This window comes from Notamacropus eugenii, chromosome 4 (genome assembly GCF_028372415.1).
Source record: "Notamacropus eugenii isolate mMacEug1 chromosome 4, mMacEug1.pri_v2, whole genome shotgun sequence".
Lineage (NCBI taxonomy): Eukaryota > Metazoa > Chordata > Mammalia > Diprotodontia > Macropodidae > Notamacropus > Notamacropus eugenii.
This window is the reverse complement of record NC_092875.1, coordinates 443,657,548-443,670,570: the sequence shown is the minus strand read 5'-3', so window position 1 is coordinate 443,670,570 and position 13,023 is coordinate 443,657,548. Positions and strand designations below refer to the sequence as shown.

The 13,023-nt window shown below is 34.6% G+C and overlaps 1 protein-coding gene across 9 annotated transcripts in view; it reads right to left on the bottom strand.

Annotated features, from left to right (window-relative positions):
* The window catches only part of SKIC3 (SKI3 subunit of superkiller complex), a 112,186-nt gene that overhangs the window by 61,739 nt on the left and 37,424 nt on the right, over positions 1-13,023 (bottom strand). For all 9 annotated transcript variants that reach the window (XR_011966440.1, XM_072606093.1, XM_072606096.1 and 6 more), the window contains 9 exons: positions 10,934-11,035; positions 9,329-9,468; positions 8,134-8,220; positions 7,944-8,047; positions 7,385-7,511; positions 6,277-6,456; positions 5,872-5,996; positions 4,894-5,147; positions 3,704-3,806 (listed from right to left, as the gene is read on the bottom strand). Coding sequence is in view for 8 of the 9 variants with exons in the window: in XM_072606093.1 (XP_072462194.1) it covers positions 3,704-3,806; positions 4,894-5,147; positions 5,872-5,996; positions 6,277-6,456; positions 7,385-7,511; positions 7,944-8,047; positions 8,134-8,220; positions 9,329-9,468; positions 10,934-11,035 (1,222 nt within the window). In the remaining variant the exon portion in view is untranslated. The remainder of the gene's footprint in view (positions 1-3,703; positions 3,807-4,893; positions 5,148-5,871; positions 5,997-6,276; positions 6,457-7,384; positions 7,512-7,943; positions 8,048-8,133; positions 8,221-9,328; positions 9,469-10,933; positions 11,036-13,023) is intronic.

Here is a 13,023-nt window from a genome sequence, read left to right as displayed (position 1 = left end):
CTGTTATTTCTACCAGTAAAGGTAAATGAATTCAAAAGTAAACAGAAATACTAAACAAAAAAACTAGTCCTTTTCAATCAAGCAATTAGCTCCATTGTCAATCCCCCAGTTCTTGAGAAAAGCTGGTCTGTGAATAAAAACAAGGCAATTTAATCTACAAGAGCTTAGGCAATGAGCTATTGCAAACAGCTATGGTACTGGCAGATGGACAAGCAGATGGAACATTTTTCATAGCCTTTTCTGCTGATGGAGTCTAGCCAAACAACATTTTTCACTGATTTCCTGAGAAATAAGACCAGCTATAGCTGTCGTGACTGGAAATCTACTGGGAAGATCGGCAGAAAAGAAGACTGGAGGGTCTTTTGTCTAAGTTTCTAAAATTGATAACTTGAAAACAAAAAAGAGATCAAAGAACAAAGAGAAACAAAAGAAAAAGAGGGAATAACAACCTTATCCTCTTTGGAGACCTAATAGATTCGCTATCAGTACACAGGGACACAAACTTCACTTCTCTTCTAAAGCACTAGATTTGGTGTCAGAGGACCTGAATTTGGATCCAAGCTCTTCTATTTCCTACCTGCATAAACTCAAACAAAATTTAACCATTTCTCTGACCCTTAATTTCATCTATAAAGAACTTAAAATTCCACAGTCTAATTTACATGATTATTTTAAGGCTCAAATGAGATAATGTATATGTAAAAGTGCTTTGTTAATGATAAAGTACTACAAAATCTGAACTATTATTTCCTTTTTTAGCCAATCAGAAAATAATGCCTTCTGAATTACATAAAGTAATGTTTGCCTAACACATCTTTAGCTGTTATGTTAACAATAAAAAATTTAGGCTATCAGAAAAAAAACAACTGAGATTAAAACTAAATATAGAAACACGCCACCACCACAAAATTATTAAGCACATTATCTGTCGTAGCATCATACTAGATACTATACACAGCAAAATTGCTCTGCTACAATGAAAAAGATAGAAATATAGCTAAAGGAGTCTCAAAATAACCAGTAAGCTTTCATCCAAGCTGTGCCTTCCCTCCTATTCTATTTTTCCCTTTGTTCCAGGTACAGCAATAATTAACAAGTTAGACAAGTGTCTGGATGAAGTTTTCCCTATCCTCTTATGCAGTATCTCTGTTGCTCTATTCAAAGAAGTGATTCGAAAGTAGAGTGGAGAGGAGGCAAAAAATAAAAACAAGGGGAGGGAAAGCAAGCAAATAAGAAAAAGGGAAAGATAAATGTTTTTACATACACGTGTGTGTGTGTGTACATATATACATACATATATATATATACATATGTACATCTACAAAAGGCAGCTCTAATGCTTCTCATTAATACCTCAAGACAGTTGGGCAGTACAGTGGATAGAATGCCAGGCATGGAGTCATGAAGACTCATCTTCCTGAATTCAAATCTAGCCTCAGACACTTAATAGCTGTGTGACTCTGGGCAAGTCACTTAACCCTGTTTGCCTCAGTTTCCTCATCTGTAAAATGAGCTGGAGAAGGAAATGGCAAACCACTCCAGTATCTTTGCCAAGAAAAACCTAAAAGGGGTTACAAAGAATTGGACACAACTGAAAACGACTGAACAACCACAAATGCCTCTGAAGTTTTTTATATTCTCAATGTAGGCTTTTTAAAAGTCTTCCACAAAAAATTCTGAATCTATCCTAACCAGTGAATCAAACATTTCTATCTGCCAAATACAATCCAAATCTTTCAGATTCCCTTTCTCTTATCAGACACTAATTTAGTATCTTTTTTCTACCCAATTTCACCTCATGATTTAAAGCCTTATATAATTAAAAAAAAAAAGTTCCTCTTTCTATAGGTAGAATAGATTAACAAAAGTGAATTTAAAGCATAATTTACATTATTAGAGATATATTTCTATTCTACAGACTTCTGAATAGTGTGCTACCCCACGTGGCTCAGGAGTTCTGAATGCAGTGAGCACCAAAACTGCTACCCTACCAGCATGGACACTACTAATGAATGTACCAAAAGCTGCACTACTTCCACAAGAGATTTAAAATTTCCAAATGCAAACTCCTTCAAGGATCTATGACATTATACGGGTTGGTATTCCCTTTAACAATAGCAATCACAACTCTGGAACCCAAAAATGTTTTCAATTACATGAAAAATAGTCTATCACAAACTAGAGAATTTATTTTTTTTGCTTGACTATGTGGGGCAGAATCAGGACTGAAAGAAGCAAAAAAGAAAATCTAGGCATGAGGTAAGAATAAACTTTCTAACAATTAGAGCTATCCAAAAATGGAAATGGCTATGTCAGGAGGTACTAAGTTACACTTCAGTTAAATATGATGTAGAGGGAACTGTTCAGGAAACATGGTCTGAGGTCTCTCACGTCTTAGATGCTGTGATTCTAAAACATCTTGGCTGGTGGTTTCATGAGTTACTGAGGTTTAAAAGAAACTAATCATCTGGTGGCCAAACTTGTAGTAAGGAAACTCTGAATTTAGCTAGGCAGTCTTTCCCTAGTTTCAAATTTAGGGCTTTTTCCATGTAGTAGGATTCGCCAGAGCTTGGGTTCCACTGGTATATCCTTCAAGAAACCTAGGTTCCTTCTACACCATAATGCAACTATGCAGACCATGAGAGGAAAATAAAATTTTAGTGAAGAAATATGCATAGCATATATGATTTATTCTACAATAGGCTTATTAAGTAAGATTGAAAATATGCACACTAGTGAACATATCTCACAGGCTACCCATAAAATGACTGGTTGCATGTCATTACTTTTTACACTAGAAATCAAGTGAAATGCAACTACTTCTGGCATAAAAGATAATTTAACAAATTTAAAACTCAGCATAATCAAACCTATCTTTACTACATAATGAGTTATACAAGTGAGAATATACATGAAAGCATTTCACAGTAAAACTGCAGACAAATAAAAGCATTATATCATTTCATAGCTGAGAGGTAGCACGGCAAAGTCAATGAAGAGTCAGGAAGACTAAATTGGAATCATGTTTCTGACACTTACTAGCTGTGTGACCATGGGCAAGTCACCTCTCTGAGCTTCAGGCAGCTCTCTAAGATTTATCTACTAAGTTATAGATGGGCCGAGATCTTCATCAATGTGGGAACTCTCCACCGACAAAATCAGAGATTCTTGATGTACTGATATATTACTATAGTTATCAGATGATTCTAAAACCAAAAATATACATATTTAAATTGGATTACTAAGGAGTTGTTTTTTTAAGAGGTCCTTTTAAACATTTACTAAGTGCTTATTCTGTGCAAGTCACTGGACTTTTTTTAAAATAGGAACTAAGCTAAAGTAGGCTCCTTCTCTTACAGTTTCTCTTTAGAATATCTTAGTAAAATATTAAGAAAATGTTTCACAGTTTTGGAAAATATAAAATGCTACATGAATCCCTAAAAGCTGCACTGTTTTTTTAAGGGCAAGATAGAAAGTTTCAAATCTCTTTAAATGTTTTTAAACAAAGTATTTTCCTGTACTTTTCATTTCATGCTGAGATTAAACAAAGAACTATTGTTTTATTCCAAGTTAAAACAGTAATTCTGTTTTCTCATCTTAAACCATAAATTTATTTTCTCAACTTCAAGTTTAATTGAAATTTAAAAAAAAAGAAAAACAGCAAGATTAACTCAATCAACTCATTAGAATCTGTAATACTCACCAAGTAAAGTAATCCAAGGCTTGTTCAATGTGGTCCACAGCTTTCCCATCAAGGTAATCGGTCAGCATTCCTTTTGCCATCATAAGGTGACACTCACCAAGACCTGAAAGCATAAAGTGTGATTTTAAATGCAAGTTTTCATACAAAACAGTAGCATTAATTTCACTGACTACTCATGGAAATTCTGAATACTACTCTGGTCATATTCACAGGAGTTTTTTTCTTAAATATACCTTCTAGAAAATTCAAGATAATTCTATGATTTCTGCTTACTATAGTTTTTAAAGTTGGGTTTTTTTCCCCTGCAGGAGCCCATAGCCTACTAAAGAATGTCAGATGTGAGTAAGTGCATGCAGTAGCATCAGTAACTACCAATATATACACAGATACATAAAATTTAATATTTCCTTTAATATATATACCTTTATCTGAAAGATTATAAAGGAACAGACCTTTCCAGCATTACAGTAAATGACACTGATGTGAAAGCCAAAGCCTAAGTTAATTCTGATCTGGTTGTCTTCCATTCAGGGAAACAAAGAGAAAAAGAACAGGGAGTATAAAGAGGACTCACTTAAAAAAAAAAAAAGCCAACCTTATCCTATTAATAAAAATTCTAGATTATACACAGTCTGCTTTATTTTCCGTCCAAAATTGATAAGAATTTGTATTCTATGCCTCTGGAGGTCTTAAAAATAAAGGGACAAGCTATTGCTGAAGCTTATTACAAGTCCTATAATTTCTGAGGTATGACTATAAAAATAATATGTATCAAGTTTAACTTTGAAGATGTTGCTTTCGAGATGTTAACAAACTACCTGGATGGAAACTTTATTTGAATTATAAGAAACAGAGTTCTCTATGTCTAAATGTACTACCATGAAAAACTGCTTTTGCTACATTAACTCAACAGAATAAAGACGCAAAAGTCCTTAACATTAATTCTTCCAGTATGTGAAGTGGTTTCCCCCAGAAAGCAGAGATTGGGGTATAAAAGTAATACAGTTTAGGAAAACTATATTGGAATAGGATTTTACTATACATAATTATTTGTTTCTGCCTAGTAAATGCTATGTTGATTATGGAAATCCTTTTCAGATTAGAACATAAGCAATGTCTAACTTTCTAAATGAAAGTTTACTGCTTAGTAACACAAAATTTAGTGTTGCAATTAAAATGTCAAAGTTTACCTTTCAGGGCAGGTACATAATCTTCTTTCTTTTTTATGATCTGCTGATACTGAGCTACAGCCTCTTTATATTTGCCTAGAACCTGCTGTATTGCTGCAACCTTAAACACACTGTAGATAGATTCTGGGTTCAGTTCACTGGCTTTTGTGAAGGATTTCAGAGCTGTGGTATAACCACCTCTACTCAAGTAGGCCTCTCCCAATGACTCCCAGCAGTTGAAGTCCTTTGGGTCTGCTCTTAATGCTGCCTGTAAACTAAAGATTTTAAGAAAAAAATCTAATAAAAGAAATAGTAAAGGAAAATATAAAATATTAACATATCAATTTTAAAATTATAAATTTGGCTAAATCACATATATTCATACACTCTAAAATTTTGTGATGTACCATGAAAAGACACTTTACTTGTAATTTAGAATGACCAGGTTAGCAATGCTAAAACTTTTCCACAAAATCCCTCTTCATGAGCCTGAAATTTTGTATCAAATGATGCTTCAGCTTTCTGACCTCTCACTAGAAGGATTTATCTAGTTTCATTTACCTTGCTTTACAAATCCTCACCTTTCAATATATAGAATTCTAAAACATTGCAACAGGATTAATATCCATATTTCAGGCTATTATTTTAATGTATTAATTTCATCATATTTCAATATTTTCATGAGCAATTTCTCTACACAAGTGTTTAGAATTTTAAATAATGGAAGAAAACAATAATCACTCATCTCCAAATAAAATCTATTACTCTGCAGGTCAGATTTAACAAAATGACAAATGAACTTGTGATCCAATTAAGCAAAGTTCTCACAAACAACAGAGAAGAAAAATCCTCACATGATGAACATAAACAACAAAAACTTACTGAGCGCTTTTCACACACATGACATTAGGACCTTGCTGCTACCGCCACACCCTCCAGTATTCCACACAGAGTCTTAAGTACTTAGAAATGATCTCACTAAATGGTCTGACTACGTACTCAGCCACTGCTTGAGAATGCTGACCAGCTTTCAAATAGTAGAGTCCTCTTCTAAGCCAGGCCCATTTTGCCGTCCCAGCACTTGCCTTTTCAGTTACTGTTGTTAAGATAACCAAAGCAGTGTCCTAATAAAAAAAAAGTCAAAGTTACCATTTTTAAAAGCAAAATACATGTGTACAACTCTCAAATGTATTCCTATACTAAATAACAGATTCTTCACATCTTTTAAAAAATTTTATGTTGATATGTTATTAAAATAAATAGCTACATCAAGGTCACAGTAAAAACATTCTGATGAGATGAAATTAGAGCAAAATGAAAACCACTACAGCTGTTCCAATTAGTGTATATAATTACACTAAAGGCACTGTGGGGAAAATGGCTAAAAGGCAGAGAAGGAGATACCATATCCTCAAGCTCCACACTTAGGTCAACGGCAGCAGCTCCAGATTCCTCATCTGCTTCCTCCAGTTCAAAAGCTTTTCTGTAACATCCCCGGGCTCTGCTCTTATCTCCAACTACTTCTCTATAGTAATGTCCTAAGTAGCGGAAAACCTTCCCCATGTACGTGTCCAATTTAGCAGCCTTTAAATAAAAAACACATAGAAAAAGTATAAACAGTAAAGTATATTTGGAAGTGCCATTTTCAAAAACATGTGCAAAAGAGATGACAGTAGTAATCTAATATTTCAATGTAAAACAGTTAACTAATTGTCTTTTTATGAAGGACTGATTTAAAGCAAGTATGACAGCTATTCCATGGTGATAAGAAAAAGCAGTCCAGAAAATATTTGTTTTCCTATATATAAGATACAACAGTTAACAAGATTTTTAAAAATTATAAAATCATGAAAACTACTCTGCTTTCAAGAAAAGAATGCAAGATTTCAGAGTTAAAAAGCAATCAAGGAAAGGGTTTGGTCTCAATTCAGAAAATTAAGGAGTTAAATAGGACAACAGAAAGCTCATTAGGAGAGGAGTCCCAGAATCTCAGCTTGGGCTCTAAATCAGGTGTGTGACCAAGACCAAGTTCAGATCTCTCAAGGCCTTAGCGTCTCATCTCCAAAATGAGAAGACAAATCCCCTCTCCAAGGTCTCCTCTCGCGCTATAATTCCATTGCTAAGTCAATCAGCCTAGTAAAGCAATAGTATTATAGAGACATTCTAAAAGCCTCATTTGGTGGGGGTGAGGGGGGAGAATGGCTAATTCTCAGTTTCCTTCACTGAATGTCTTTTGAAAAGCATTTTCTTTTCTAAATACTTAAAATTTGCTTGAAAGTCTGTCACAACAAAGCATTATCAAAAAAACAATGAAACAACTGTTGTGCTATTTGGCTTTGCTTTACTGTGTTTTTTTTCCTTTTAAATCTCAGTTATAGGAGAAGGCTGAATTGAAGGAAATATATTCAAAATTAAGTAAATATAAAGAAAAGGCATCAACTTGTAAAAACTCCTTGTGAGAGAGGCAACATATATTTGTATCATATAAAGTGGATAGAAGTATTTTTTTCACCTTCAAAAACTGGGTAAGAGCTTTTGTTTTATCTTTTCTTGTATCTTCACTCATGAACCAGTATGTTAATCCAAGATAGTAATAATAATCAGCAACCTCAGCTTCTCTATCAAGAGCTCTCTGGAATCTGAGAAAAAGGAAAAATGTGAGGGGCTGGACTCTGTACGTTTGGACATTCCTCCTGACACTGGGATGCTTGCATAAATTCTAGAGTGCCAAATAAACTCAATACATTGTTTTTGACATTAATTTATGCCTAGCAAAATAATGTTTTTAAAGGGAAAAAATGCTTTGAAAGCATACAGATCCTTTGGCACTCAACCTGCACTAGGTAATAAAATAAAGACATACACACGACCTTTACTTACTGAACATGTTATGATAACTTGATTAGACCCTAAAAAGCTACAATGTGGTATTTTAATTATGTTAGATAAATATGAAATAAAATTATCCCCCCAAAAAGCAGAGAACTTTGGAAAGAAATCAATTTATACAAGCTTGAATATTGTACAAATCCACCAATGTTTAAACTGGTCTGTGTGCCATCCGTGTATACCCTTTCTCTGCCTCTGGGTAGTCCTTTCTGGTAAAATGAATCAGTGCCTCCAGTGCATGGACTGCAGCTAGGGCAGGATGAGAGGAAAGAAGTTCTTCCACGATCTACAAAGAGAGATAAACTATTAATTCCATATAACTACTTCTAAGGCTTTTAATTTTTAAAAATTCAACTTTAATTAAAAATTTACCTTTGAAGTTTCATCAGTTAAGCCTTTGTTTAGATAAGCAAGGCCTTTGAGAACTAAAAGCTCTGGAATATTATTTGCATCTGAGACCTAGGAAGTAATTTTAAATTGTTGTTCAATCATTTATTACTGAATTTATTTTCTTTTCATACAATAGCACAATTTGTTGTTTAATTAAAGAACAGCAATAGTAAAACATAAAAGTCACAAAATTATAGTGTAGCAGCCCAATGGCAACTGGTTAATTTTCAGTTTGTTTCATGCTGTTTTCTAGCAAGATCTTTTGAATGACGTAAAATATTTCAGAACTACACAAAGAAATTTTTCAAAATTCAAAAAGTTCAATTCAACAAACATTTGTTAAGAAGCTAGTATGAATAAAAGGCATCCTATTAGCTGCAGTAAAACAAAGTTGGCACAACACTCATAGCTCTTTCTTCTAAGGAGCTAATAATATACTTATAAAAATACAATACACATAAAGGGAGACAAATCCATTCGTACCAAGGTAAAATTGAGGCAATTATTGACTAATTTATTCTCAAATTTTAAGAAATTAGGATAGAATTTTATGATATATATTATATCAACATATCACATGGAATATATATTAAATTATGATAGAATTTGATATGATACAATCACATTTAAGCATCAACAAAATTTTTAAACAAACTCCACGATATTAAAGATCTCTTTTGCTAACAATCTTTAAGGATAATGTATTTACTACTCAAAATTTTTATGTTGTTTTCTGATAAGAATGCTTTCAAACTAGAACACTAAGAAATTAGTGTAATTCCTTAAATTCAACTTTTTTTCTATGAATCTATTAAGTTATATGTCTGCAGAGAATCATTATTAATAAAAAGTCATTTGTATTATCATGTTATTCTTTTCAGTAGGTACGAGAAATCCAAAACCTCGAACTTGTTCTAAAACGTACTAATAACAGGAAAAAGAACAAAAACTTGTACTAGACAGAGCACATTTGTCTGAGTGTGATTTAGTCACTGTCCATATTTACTAATAAAATATATTTCAGTCTTTGGAATGAAAAGTCAAGCAAATGACTTGAGGAAACCAGAAGAAAGTGGATTGCAATGTAAGTCCTATAGATCTGGTACTGTACTGGGAATATATACTTGTCAAGGCAAAGAGGATTGATAAGGAAAGTTGAGAGGAAACCTCTTTATACCTGTTCTAGAGTGGCAATTGCTTCTTCTGAAGAGTCATGATCTGAAAGCCTTATCAAAGCCTCTGCTTTCAAACGAAGGCAGAGGTTCTTCTGATGAAGACTTCTACCAGGTGCATTGAGGTTTTCTATTGTCTTCAGAGCTAAGAAAATGTAAAAATTAAAATCTGACTCTTCGCCAAGGTGGCTTTTTAAAGAATTATTAATAAATTTAGGTGCACGTTTCCAGAGAAGTACAAATCACCAATACAACACAGGGGGAGAGCTGGGGATCAGGAGACTGGGTCCGAATCTGGCTCTAGTACCAACTACCTGCATGACCATGTACAAGTCAGCTGACTCCTCAAAAGAGTTGTTGAGAGGATCAAATGAAATTATCCAGGTAAAACACTTTGCAAACCTTAAAGAACCATATAGATACTAGCTATTATTAACTTTTGTGATCACCTGTAAATGGGATGTAAATGGGATCAGAGACTCTCTAAGTTCTTTTACAGCCCTAATCCTATCATAATGTATAGCTAAAGATGAAATCCTCACTGAGCCTAATAAGAAAATACCTGAAATAATGACAAAACTATACCAAAAGATGTTATACTCTCTATCAGTAACTAGGCATCTCAGAATACTGACAAAGATAATGTACTAGATAGCTAAGCCTTACCCTGCCACCCCATATCAAAATGACTTGTCACAATTGGGTTATAAATTACATTCAGTATGCATTTTATAAGTTCCTTAGCAGAAGAAAAACAGACAAGTATAGAACTGAGGGACCTATTCTGGTCCAAAGGCACAGCATAGAGCATCGAGGTTCCCCATCCCTCCCTTATTTCAGCTGATGCTATTTCCAGAATCATACCTGCTCCAGTTCTCCCTAGGATTTTCCTTTGTACTTTGGGAGCAATTTGGAACCTTTGAGAAAGTCCTAAAAATCAGCAACATATTCTCCTAAAGTCTATCTATCCTAATCTCAAAATTCTGAATGCAAAGAACTCTTCAGGGAAACCTGTTAATTTTTACTGACAGTTTATGTACCTGGGAAACTATTAGATGATGGCTAAAGATTTAATTTATCTAACAGAAGCACTTAAGAAATCTTAAGTAATTCTACATTCTAAAAAAATACTAAAGCACTGCCATAACACAGAAATTATATTTCTCAAAATTAAAACAAAAGATGACATTTCTGTATACAGTAGTTTCAATTTTGCAAAGTGTTTTACATAATTATCTCAACTGACACTCATGGCAGCCCCATGAAGTATATGTGAAAGGTAATATTATCCCCAACTCAAATGAGTTACATAAAGTGCTTTGCAAACCTTAGGGTGCGATGAAAATGCTAGCTGTCAATATCATTACTCTTACTCTTATTACTGCTGTTGTAATTATTATTACTATTTTACTGATAAGAAAATAGGACCAAAGAGGGACCCGTCCATGGTTACACGTCTGAGTGCTAGAGGTTGGGCTCAGAGCTGAGTCATTCTACTCCCAAGTCTATGCCTGTATCCACTTCACCACACTACCTTCTGTAATGCCCTTGAGACAAACTAAGCGAGCAACCACTACATCTCAACTGTAAGATTTCAATGACACCGTTACCTTGATTGCAGGAAACAACAGCTTCTCTGTAGCGGTGCACTTTCACTTGGGTCTCTGCCAGGTGACACCACCCTACTGTGCAGATACTGCTTCGCTTTAACCCTAACAGAATACAACGATCACAAACTCAGGGTTACTGATGACTGAATTATGAAGCAAGCAACTTGAGCCTATAGCAACGACAACAGCCCTTATTAATTTTAAAGCAATCTGAATCACTGGACAATAATGGCACACACACACACACTATGTGTGTGTGTGTGTGTATGCATGTGTCTGCTGGTATACACATGTATGCGTATGAATATATGTGCACATCTATATATTTCTATATGGGAGTCATTAATAGCAAGCAGTATTATAAAAGTTAAAGAGAATTAGCTTCCTTTGGGGTATTTTCAGCTTGGAAGAGTCATGTATGTGTCACATATTATACAAAAGATCAGAGGATCATAAACCTAGAGGTAGAAGGGACTTCTAAGCGTAAATATTCCAATGCTCCCATTTTACAGATGAGAAAATTGAGCCCAGGGAAGTTAAATGACTTGCATGAGGCCACACAAGTTCTAAGAGTTAAAGGTGAGAACTTAACCCAGGTTCTCTGACTCCAAAGCTACTGTTTTTCTATTGCACAATGCTGAATCCTTAAGAGGTAACAGTAACCACGCTCAACAGTTCATTCTAAAATATTTATAGTACTGTTCTGCTATTTTCTCCTGCTGAGTTGTCCTCAGGGGCTTTCTCGCCTCCTCTGATCTCTCTATGGGAAAGGCTAAGTCACGCTGCAAGAAGGAATGTTGAGGGCTTCCAGCAGCTTCTAGACTCTCAACACACAATATTTCTCCAACATGATAAACTTTCATTTTTCTCTATGCAGAATAAAAACTGAATCAGAACTAGCTGGAGAAATAAAGGGTTAGGCAGAATTCAAGTTCATGTTCAGCACTGGGTTCTATGACAGAGTAAAGCCCATACTGAGGATACAAAGACAAAAACCCTACAGTCCCTGACCCCAAGGAAGTAACATTCTATTGGATAAGCTTCATTACCTGTCCAGTAGAAAGCCTGTATGATTGACAGAAGAAATAGCATATTAGAGAAATTCCACAAAATTCGAATGTTAAAAATACTTCCAAAACGTTTTGCATTCTTTTATTTTGTTCTATGAATAAAACTTATCCAGAATTTTAAAAAATGTATGAAGGAATAAATGAGAAATTGAGGGAAAACTCTTAAGGTCTTTTTATCCAAAAATGGAGAAAAACTAGACTTTGCCTAAAATAATTTTCAAAGTATTGCTAATTTTGAATAAATTTAAATTGATGGCTTACACAAAACTGTAAAGGTTTTTACATGCATCTAGTTTTCAGATGGTTCCAATGTAATTATTTTTAAGGAAGTCAATAACCTGATTAATTCTTATTCTTCATAAGTTGTAACTAGTGTATTACTGAATATGCAGACCTCAGTTTCTAGAATATAAAGCTGGCGATATTTTTGCTCATTTGTGAAATAAAGTAGCTTGAATATATACTTAAATTCATATATAAAATAAACTAAATTAAATTTGTGGGCACTCCTTTCATTTTCCCAGAACAGCAATTAATGCTCTTGCATCAATACATTCAGAACCTGTGGTTGCATTCATCAATGAAAAGCACCACAGAGAATGACCTAAAGAGACATTACATGACTGCCCAAGACTGCCCACCTGTGCCTGTCAGAGTCTTTTTAGCATCCTCTATGAGAGGCTTCCACTCTCGACCCTGCTGCTAAGATGCTTTGAAATGGCTGTCTAATTGTTTCTTATGGACTTTTCTCTCTACACCTAGATGTTAGGGGCACGTAGGTGGTGCAGTGGACAGAGCACCAGTGCAGGAGTCAGGAGGAGCTGAGTTCAACTCTCACTTCAGATACCTGACTCTTACTAGCTGTGTGACCTTGGGCAAGTCACTTAACCCCAAATGTCTCATCCTGGGTCTCTGGAGGAGAAGTGAGGCTGGTGACCTGCATACCCCTCCCTCACTCAAAACAAAGTCAAGTGCAAGTCATGTCATTATTTCTCTGATGGCGTGGTCTTCTTCAGCAAC